We start from the raw sequence: 11,257 nt of genomic DNA, 5'->3' as shown, positions 1-11,257 counted from the left end.
ACATACACAGATCAGCTCTCACCTTGTCATTCTGAGCGGCCTGCCGACAGAAGCGGCAGGTTATTACCAGAGACGCTGCTTTTGTAAAATGACACCCAAACTGCCTGTTTACTTAGAGGCCGGGACCTAGCACTGGGAAACCCATTACTACTACTATGGCTACTGGGGAAAAGCAACACTTGTTGAATGTTGAAGACACATTAAGGTATCTGAGGTAAAGTATATTTCTTTCTTTCACAAGAGAACTGCTTTAAATGGCATTTGGTTAAAGACATCAGAGAGTATTGTATATTTTCACATGGTATACTGTTGGGAGGATATGAATACTCCTCATGAAGACACCACAAAATGCAATGCAACATTCACTTCACCTGAGTCAGTTATGTAAAGCCTTATCAGCGCACATCAGGTCTAATCTAAAGTTATCATATCAGTTGCCTAGTCTAGTGCGGATCTATTAAAATACAAGCCAGGTTGAACAAGGCAGAATTAAGCACTAGCTTCATTAACCATATGAGCAGAAACACACTCTCTTCCACACACATACACACACACACACACAAACAAAACACATACACGTCACTTTCACTGTAGTTTATCCCTGATGATCTAAACATAATCAACTATCAATAAAATCTTACATATTAATCTCAGGCAATCTGTCAGGCTTGACATCTATGCTTATTTCATATAAATGAAACACAGAGCATGACATAAAGCTTAAGTACCAGGCTCCTCAGTGAACACGGTATGCAAATAAATACTTTTCTTTATCAAGTGGCTCTTCATTGTTACAATGAGGCACATCATTGGTGAGTATAATTATTACTGTATGGCCCAAATACTGTCACCAGTAAAACATTTAGTCTTTTATGGCACCGTTGCTTACTAGTTTTGGTGTGTGCAATAATGGCTTCTAATGGCTCCCATCCGGCGCGTGCAGAGTTCTGCATATTCACAGCTACATGTATGACTTTAAAACTAGTGAAACAATCTTTCCTCAAGCAAACTCATGGACTTATTCATCAGTGTCTTTTCGTCATTCACAAACCTGTACCCAAACAGCTTCATGGTGGGTCCACACACTCTCTGCACTACCTGAGCAAGTGTAAAGGGAATGCTAAACCTCCACTTCTCTGCCTGCTCTGATGAGTTCTTCTGGGTGGAGTAAATCCCGCTAGCTTCCTGTGTGGTCTGGGTGTTCCTCAGAATCCACTTCCTAGCTTGGGGACTAAATGGTATCCCTGTGAACCTGTACATTTCCTCTGCCTTCTGCATAGGGTAGCGGGCAATATCCTCATAACGAACTAACATATAGCGGTTCCTCAGCCAGCGAGGTCGGCTCAGTCCCACCTCTGCAGACATCCTAATTTGGTCACAGTTTCCTTTGAGCCTCTTCACCTCCTCGTCATCTTCAGGCACCTGGCCGTCCTGCGCCCAGGCCTTCCACGTCTGGTACTTGGAGGAGAAAGCCACCATGCGGGATGCTAAGATGGCCCGTGGATCTCGGACAAGCTGGATCACTCTCACATCCAAGCGAGGGTCGTCCACCAAAGGCCGCAATGTGTCCAGCTGGCGCACACGGACAGTCTTAATGGCATGGTGTTGCTTGGAAAGGCAGGATTCAGATGCAAGGGTCAAGTTCAGTGGCCCACAGCGACGAGTCTTACAGTGATACCTAAAACAAGAGCGGTATGGATATGATAAATATATTTCAAAGGCGGGAAGAGTTATTTCAGGTTTGAGGTTCCAGAAATAAATGTCTTGTTCGTTGTCTGAGTTGAAGCAGTGAGAGCACTTATAAAACTTCTATGGGCATGAAACTCTCTGGCTGAATCATCAGTCCTAAAGATGAGCAAATGCCTGGTTCTTTGGAATAAGGTCAAAGGTGCAAGACTGTGGAGATAATAAAGCTAAGGGTTGAAGTCGACTATGATTCCCAAGGGGCATTTCAGTAAGAAACCAAGTTTAAAATTTTGTTAGGATTAGTTAACCCTAACTGACTTTTTTTTCAGATTTTCATTATCATTTAATCTGATGACGATTTTCTGGATTAATGAATTAAATGTTTGTTCTATAAATGCCAGAAAATGGAGGAAAATACCCATCACATCCTAAATCCTACAGTGACATCTTCAAATAGTTTTTGCTTCGCTAAACACTATACCCTGAACATTGAAACTATTTTCCAGAAGCTTATTGGAACTCTGAGTTAATGTTAGATCAGTTGCATCAACTATGGTGCAATGTTTTTTTCCCAGCTGTAATGATGAAACATTTTGAATGTGCTACTCTTCTGAAACTATCATCGTAAGCTGAAGCTCATAGGTATCACACTTTAGAGCAAACTCAAGCCTGAAAAAATAAAAAAGACTTCTCAGAACCTATATTGAAGTATAAGTAATATCTATAACATAAACCTATAGTTTCAATAAATTATCCAGAAGACTTGCTGCAGAACATCAAGGACATCATCATTAAAAGAAAACTTACTGCCAGAGCCAGCGGTCCATCCCTTATTGCAGCTGTATCACTGTTAAATTTTAGTATCTTCTTCAGATTCAACCAACACTGTAAGTTTGATCAATAACACTGAGTATCTAGAGAATGTACAATACCTCTCAAAAACATCTTTGATCACAGGAGTGCAGACAGGTTCTTCGCAGAGCGATAAACTAGACTCTCTTCGAAAAAGAGCCGGGGTGACGTGGTCCAGAGGCGGGGGAGAGATGAACTTCTCAAGAGGAGAGAAATCGCACAAGAAGAGCCCCTGGAGTACATCCCGGTAGATTCCTGCCAACACTGTCCCATTGTTTGCCTCTGCGGCCATGGTCAGCATGCGCTCCACATGCCACAAGGGCTCAAACAGGTAGAACATATTCTCCCCGTGCTGGTTGAAAAACTCCCCCACAAATGAGGAACCTGTTCGTGTGGTGGCCAAGAGTAATATGTGCTTACGTCCATTGCTGTAGCTGTACGTGCCCAGGTCATCCAGTTCATCCTCCGCCTGTTCCTCAGAGAAATTTGAGAAATTCCCTTTGGCACTGGTGAGTTTAGAAAGCAGCATTTTGAGCACCGTCAAGGAGCCATTTTGTGTTGTGTTGCTGTAATTCAGTGGAGTCGTTGGGGTCTGCTGAGGAGTCTGCCTCTGGATCAGCTTATCAGAGACCCTGGTGAGAAAAATAGCAATTGACCACAGATTAAGCAGCGTTAACGCATTTGGATGAGACACATATTTCATATTTTGCATTTAGCTGACACTGGCAAATTGAGCTACTGTGTGTTTGAGTTGGAGACTGGAAACAGGAGGGAGCAGTTATCCTGGCTCGGTAACAAAATCAACTGCTCAAGGCCAACAAATAGTTAATTCGTGAGCTGTGAAGGTGCATATAGGCAAATTTTTTTACTTTTGGGCAGAGCAATTCTAGCTATTTCTTCCTGTTTCCAGTCGTTATACTAATCTAAGATAACCGGCAGCTGGCTCGCTTCCTTTTCCTAGAGATGTGGAACTTTTCCACTCGTCTCATTCTTGATAATCTAAAAGGACATTGAGCCATTAGTTACCCAGATATATTTTTTCTTGAGCAAGTGAAGAAAACAGCTTTGACAGTGAGATAGCCAGGTTGGATGATACAAAAAGCAAAAGTTGATCCTAAGACACGGTGCGTATGTAAATCTGAAGACAGGAGTTGTTTCTTTCCCAGAACATATGACTGCAACCAAAGCAATGAAATGTATAATCTCTTGTGATTGACTGCAAATTCTCCAGGTAGATTTTACTCTTTTACCTTGACAGGATATTGCTTTCCTTCTCGATGATGACCAGGGCAACGATACAGATGAAGAAGATTGCATATTTGGTCTTCATTCTTGAGTCCTGGCTTTGTACTTGGACGTCTAGAGTCTAGTCTCTGTTGCTGGTCATAGCTTGTCATGCAGATGCTAAAGCTTCATTCTGCAATAAGAAAGGTACTTCAATTAAGAAGTTAAACATGCAAACTAGATGTTATTCCAGGTTCATAATGACTCTTAAACAATACTAAACACCAAATGCTTGTGCACCTTGTGTCTGGCTCAGGTCGTGAAAATACTTTTCTGAGTATGAGGATGGGTACACATAAAGCAGAGTAAGAAGACAAGAATGGATGTCAAAAACATTACCATGAAGTCACACAAAAGACATGCCTCATAATGGATTATCCTGAAGACTCAAACTATTCAAAACAGAATAGTTTGTGTAGTTTGAATAGTTTCAGCTCTTATCTCAGATGAACCTAAATTCAGTCAGTGTTTTGTTTATATTATAACAACATGCATTCACAGATGCATTGAATTCCCAGGAATAATTAGCAGTTTCCACATCAAAGTTTTTGTAAACTTGTTTATCTCGTTTCTTACAACCACAGAAAAAGAAACTAGGGCTGGGATCAGGAGAGGAGGAGAAGACAGATGAGAGAGAGAGAGGGGAGAGAGGGGGGAGAGGTAATGTAAACAGGTGTGGTTTTCAGTGCCAGAAAACGCAGTGGAGCACTGCCACATGGCAGTGAGTCAGGGGATATGGCAAATTTTGACTCAAGCACTGTGTGTTTTCAACACTCCCATCTATTTAACAGGAAGCCACCTTCAACACTCAAGAAGTCAGCGTGTTGCTTAATTGCCATCTTACAAGTAAATTCATAGCAGAGAACACGGGGCAAGTCAGAGCATGGTAGTGAAAAAAAGAAATCTTGCGTCATCAACTGAGTATTGTCCTTCCCATCAATTGGGAGTATTGCATTACTCTCCCATGAAATGAACTCATAAATGCTGAGGCAAATTACTAAGGAACACTTAACCTTACCAGACACGTTGCTCTTGTGAAAGACTTTTGATTTGATATTCTTCAGTAGAACAAATTTCTTCATTCTGAATAAATTATCTATGGAGTACTGCAACACACAAACCCACGCGCACACGCACACACACACACAAACCCACGCACACACACACACACACACACACACACACACACCATTTGGACCTGTCAAGACGGTGAAAAATTTCTACAAAGCATATCATTAAGAGAAAAAGAGAGACATAGTTTTGAAGCCGTTGTGAAATGATTGTGTGCTCTGTAAGTAAATATCACCCAATTATCTGAGCTTAATACGGCATAGCCGTCAAACTGTCAGGCTGAAGCACGTTGAGCCGAGCACTTTTACATATTCAAGAGTCACTGGAGCGTTTGGCAAATCTGACTATCTGCTCAGGCAGAAACACACATCACTCTGTTTATCATCTCACTACAAATTACATTAATGGTTGCCTTCAAAGCCTCGAAGCAGCGTCTCATGGAGACGCTGAAAGCTAAATTCCCTCTGAAAGCTTTTCTGTTCATCCTGGGGTGTTAGTGTCAACAATTAACTGTTATGGGCAAATATTGAAAACCCTGATAATTTGTACAGGTGCTGTTTATCATTTCAATATGATTTATTGACTGATTTTAGTCTGGATGTCATACTAGTTGCCATTAGGAAATAAAGAAAACTAACCCCCTCTATGTGGTGCCCATGTAATACTATAGCAGTCATTTAGGGGGAGGGGGCATTTCCAACATCCCCAGCACTGAACCATAATGAATACAGACTAATGAATACTTCTGCATGATATTAATCTCTGATGCTCTGAGAAGATGCTTTCATGTCCTCAACATTAAATCTGGGGGAAAAAATGGTTTTATGAGCAACTCACATCTATAACAGAGAATTATTGATCATAGTGGACAACACGACACACACAGCCTCCATATCTGCTCAATCATCATCTATACCTGCATCGTATGAGGAAACATATACACATCACACATGTATGGTTTGACAGTAGTGGAGATAGTGGTAGACTTTATCATTATTCATCATTTATAGCGTTTAACGCGCACGGCAGCAGGATGTTTACAAGCTCCACCGTGCGCCGGTGGCTCTATAGGTTTGGTTTTGTTTTGTTTTGTTTTTTTAAGCTTTGTGTTCATTTCCTGCCAGAAGAAAATAGCATGTGTTCAGATGTTACAAACCTTTAGCTGGTCTCTCTCTGCAATCGAGCAAAAATGTCCCCGATCTTGTGAGAAACAGTATCGTCCCCTCGTAGCATCTTGCTGCATTGTCTCGGACTAGGACACACTGCTTCATTGTATCCTCGGACGCGGGCTCGTCTCCTCTGCCGGATGAATGAGAGGCAGCGCGGAGGCACGGACGTCTTGCAGAAACATCGGTATTGAAACGGAAACCAGAATAATCTTTGTTTTTTGGGTTTTTAAAAAATTAATTAATTAATTAATTCGACTAAACAGAGAGATAGAAAAAAAAATAAAGGCTGTGTCACATAGGTAATTCAAGAATTTGCGAAGAGTCGACAGAAACAGACTCACTCATTTGCCCGGAAATTAGATCTGTGTTTCGAGTATCGCTTCAAAAACTTTTCCTCTAACTTTTCTCATGTGCAGAACCACGCTGTACGAGCAAGCTGACTGTGTTCACCCTTCACGTCACTGCCCCCCACCCACCACACACACACACACACACACACACACACACACACACACACACACACACACACACACACCCCACCCCGCGTCGGACATCCTGTGTCTGGTCACGTGATCACCCCCAAAATACACCCTGCAATTTTGTATAGAAGGACTGCATCTGCCTGCTCTAGGAGAGCGTTTTAATTATATGTAGCTATATAGTTATCACTGTCAGGCTGGTTAATGCCTCTTTGAGGAGGTTAACATCATCTACTGTTAGTCAAGCAGCAGCACATTATTAGAATTTGAAGATTTTGAAAAGCCTTGAATTTTTCCACTTTGGTGAATTTTTCTTTGACCCCTGTGTTTTCACTACTTTGATAAGTCAAAATGTCTGCTGGGGGAAAAAAGTGTGTTAGACATGTACAGATATTCAGTCTTCATATGTCTTTATATATTGACCATATTGTGGGGAATGACCAGATCTGTGTGTGGTCAGCGTTTTTGAACAGCTAGTTTAATAATCACTGCTACACCCTATCCACAATTGTAGATAAAGATATACATTTCTAAATGTTTCCCAACATGCTGAACTCATGTAAATGCAAAGAAAAAAAAGACACAATTGCAGTGGGTTTTTGTTTTCTTTTTTTTTCTTCTGTTTTTTACAAATATTGTCCACCACCAGATTTTTACCACTTGGAGGCAGCAGTGTAAAACAATGCAGAGCAGCGGAGCAGCGTATCAGAGGGGGAAGGTCAGCCCAATAGCACAGGCTTAATTTGGCCAACATGAAGTACCTACACTCAGCTATACATCTATTTAATTTGACATTCATCTACAGAATATATTTGATGCATATGATTTTCATCTTTCAATACACATTTTAATGTAAAATATATTATAGACAATGTGAAGCGAACTCTGCAATATTGGAATTTCAGATTGGATTTAACTAAAGTGCAGTTCAATATACCACATTGAACATATGTTTTGTTGGAGTCTCCGTTTGTGAATGTGCACAAACTACAAATAAAAGTGCTTAGATTTTGTCTAGTATATTTTCACATTACTTTAGTTTATTTTCATTGGTTTTTTTTATATATTCATGTGTTTATATGTGATATACATGCATTTATTTTACTGTTGCAGTTATAAAGTTTTTATTTCTTTCAGGTCCTGCTGTATCATGCAAGTTGCTGAGGTTCCAGTGACAAACAGCTGAGGCCTCAAGGTTTTTTTTAACTCTAATTAAAACCCATAATACAGGGGCTATCAGGTTTATAAATTAAACTATACAGGGACTATCAGTTTCATAAATTATTTCAACACCTCACTGGATTCCTGCTGGTGGTCATTTTGGAGAAGTCCATGATGAGACCTGCAAAAGTAGCGTGTCATATCTTTTAGGATTTTGCATGATTCATGACTCTGTGTTCACTCTGCAAGCACTCTCAGAGGTTTATGAAAATGAAAGGTTGTTAACCTACAGTATACTCTACATGGAGAGATTAAAGGAGTGACCTAGTTTTAGAGTGGACCAGGACTAAAAGCAAACCTCTGCCCTTAGCAAACCGCACTAGAGATTATCAATAATAATCCAAAATGGTAAAGCTGAATTGGGTGTCTTGAAAACAGGTGCTCTAACAGACAGAATGATCTGGTAGTGAGACAAGTACTGTGGGCTATAAATCATTCAAACTTTCCCTTTCTATTTTCGACCTGGCAAATCTAATTTTTCCAAGCATGAATTGGAATTTCTTTTTTAATATATTTTTTAAAATTCAAGGATTTACCAAGGCAGTATTTTGTTTTGCCCACTCCAAAAACACAGATTAAATGGATAACTTCACGTACCCAATTCAAACAGCTGTAGAAGGTGTAGTGTTTAAAGATTGTTGTCACAGGGTTGCTGTTTGACGTGGGAATGGCTATATACAGAGATACAGAGATATACAAATTATACTTTTGAATATGACATATATTTATATATACATACACATATGATGAATGTTTTTTCTGTATACTTGGGATTCTTGTAATCCAAAATGTTCTTGATGTTGTAGTGATTAACAGTTATTTGGTAATCTACATGTTCATTTGACATTTTCATGGGTCCTCACGTTTCGGTACAGGATGAAGGGACGAGAGCCAAACTAATTCTACTTGCAGCTCTCTCAACATTGCCTCTTGATAAACAGCCAGAAACGTGCTCCAAACTTCAACCAAATAATGTAATCATACACAGCAAACCCAAATGTTGCAGAGGAAAACATTTTGTCCTATAATCATTTCATGTAATTTGAAGATTAATTATGTTTGAATGCTTTAACTCAAATTATATTAAAATGAAATAGCTGAAGGTATAGGGTATAATATTGTTGTTGTTCTTGCTTAATTCAAATCACACTAGTTTTTTATTTTTATTTTTCTAATGTACTGGTCCATGTTAAAGGCTTTTTACTTTTAGTCATCAACTTGAGTGCCTGAATTTGATGTTTATTCCACACGGTAAGCATGGATGTGGACTTTTTTTTTTCTTTTGGTAATTACACAAAAGTCATGGTAAGGCAACTTCATTTGTGCAACACAATCCAGGTTCATTCAAAATACTTTTCACAAGACCAAATTGGGATAAAATAGTGCAGATCTAAGGCCCTCTGTGTGACTAAAAATTTGGTTTCGCTTGAAAGCAGTTCTGTGTGGGTGTGTTCAAGATATTTACAGTACAGTGACTATAAACAGGTTCACCAGTGTTTGGATTTAGTTCACGGAACAATCAACAGACTGGAGCTGGCTGACCTGAGAGGTCAACCTATTTGATATTGGAGCAGAACTTCTTGATGTGTTTTGGTCTCAGAGAAAGATGCTGCTGCTCTTTTCTTATGACTTTCTCATAACACAACAGAAGAAGAAAAAAATATTATTATCTGTCATGTTTAAGCCTCTGCTGCTCTTCATTCCTTGAATTTTGTTTGTTTTCATGTAGATGCTGAAGCCTTTAAGGGCGATATCCTTTTAAAGAAGTAGGCCTATAACTGAAGTGGCCTATCGAGTCATGTCGTGCTCTTCACTTGAAATTTCCAGTTAAACTGAGCTTATTTAGATGCAAGTCTGGTCTTGACTATTGATAACAACAATCAAAATCAAGTGATGCACATGAAACAGTGAGCTGAGATGATGAGCATCTGAAATTTCCCTGTGGACAGCCTTATTGCCTCATCCCCTACAGGAACAAAGAGGTCAGCATGTGCCGCTGTGATTGAAGGCACGGGATTAGAAACTAAGAAGATGACTACAGATGAGCAGTGAGCTTTTTCTAGTATGATTTTTCACAGTGATCATTTTCGAAGACACTTGCACGTACAGTGACAGATTTAAAGTATAACACTGACACACATGTGCAGTTTCTAAACATTTTAAACAAAAGTCCCATTCATTATGACAGAGGATAAAAACCATGAAGGTCATCCGTTTGTGAACCCGCGTAATGTTGCACGCGTTATATGCAGCATGTCCATTCTGTGGCTACTTGTAGCAAGATTGTGTGTGCTAATTGTGTTTTACATTTATGTCTGATGGAGCCTGTGTGAGACAGGCCCCGTGCATTACAAGATGAGGAGGGATTAGAGCACAGGGGGTTAATCTTTAGGTCTGCCATCTGCCAGTACCATGAGAATTAAACCTGAAACCAAGGCCTTAACCACCAACATATACAAGTAACCTGACAGGTGATGTTTTTTTTAGGGGATTTATTGTCGGGCCATCATATGAAAAAGTAAACATCACGGATGTGCTTTTGAATACCGCTGTCTGGAGATACTATGATTCCAGTCGTACAGGTGTTACTGCACATGCAGGCCAGAGGTTACTGATCTTAATTTATGCACTAATGTTCCTGAAAAATAAATAAATAATTAAATAAATAAATAAATGTTGACAGTTTTCACCTCTTGTCCTCCCTGTAACAGTTGCAGTTTTAAGAGAGTACAATTTGTTCACCAAGCAGGCACTGAGGTCATGCTATGTACTGTACATTCAACCAGTACCACTGAGATTATAAAGTAGATTTAATTTCTGTATGAGAATGGACCGTAAAAGGTTTATTCATGTGTGTAAATCCTCTTGCATGCAACATGTTTTAATGGTGTGCATAGACATCACACAGTTGTATTGTCTGTACCATTGACGTATTATTTTCTTAATCTGTAATTATTTTCTACAGTGTTCATTTTAGATCCCACAAATTGAATCTGTTGTATCTGATTGCAGATCATAGTAGGTATTTTTGAAATACCATAGGAAGTCATACAGTAAAAGTAAAACAAAAAAAGTGGGGAATTCTGAATCACTTTGATTTGCATTCAGTCTCTTTTTGTCCGGATTCATGAAAAATATTAAAAAAAATTAAAAAATCAAATAAACTCAAAGACATATAAGTAATCAGTGGGTTGGTGATCCTACTCAAATGGATGACCACTGGTTAAATATTATATAACATTTGTTTACACGAGTTTACCTCTGGGTGGCAAATAAGATTATCAGACAAGAAGATTAGCCAGCTTCAGTGCCCAAAATACTGTTCAAAAAGTCCCAGAAAGGCATTACGTTAATCAGTGTGGTTTTTAATTAAAGAGAATAAAGACAGTTACCTCTTTGACCCTGGAAATAAAGAAAAGGATTAATAAACATTAATTAATAAACCCCTCCTGATATTTTAAAAATGGAATCCAGACTTGTTTGTCTTTATCATTT

The 11,257-nt window shown here is 39.3% G+C and overlaps 1 protein-coding gene across 2 annotated transcripts; it reads right to left on the bottom strand.

Moving 5' to 3' along the window:
* Positions 1-200: 200 nt before the first annotated feature.
* Positions 201-6,518, bottom strand: chst3a (carbohydrate (chondroitin 6) sulfotransferase 3a). 2 transcript variants are annotated; one of them, XM_056396400.1, is made up of 4 exons: positions 6,050-6,518; positions 3,789-3,972; positions 2,619-3,170; positions 201-1,678 (listed from the first exon to the last, which is right to left on the bottom strand). In XM_056396400.1, exons 2-4 carry the CDS (start codon positions 3,866-3,868, stop codon positions 982-984), a joined length of 1,329 nt encoding a protein of 442 aa, XP_056252375.1. In that variant the 5' UTR covers positions 3,869-3,972; positions 6,050-6,518; the 3' UTR covers positions 201-981. The 2 variants fall into 2 exon arrangements, with proteins under 2 accessions (XP_056252375.1, XP_056252374.1); XM_056396399.1 differs by having other exon boundaries at positions 3,789-3,955.
* Between the last annotated feature and the right edge of the window lie 4,739 nt (positions 6,519-11,257).

This window comes from Seriola aureovittata, chromosome 14 (assembly GCF_021018895.1).
Source record: "Seriola aureovittata isolate HTS-2021-v1 ecotype China chromosome 14, ASM2101889v1, whole genome shotgun sequence".
NCBI classification, from domain to species: Eukaryota; Metazoa; Chordata; class Actinopteri; order Carangiformes; family Carangidae; genus Seriola; species Seriola aureovittata.
Note: the sequence above shows the minus strand (reverse complement) of the source record. Positions and strands in the feature narration are given on the sequence as shown.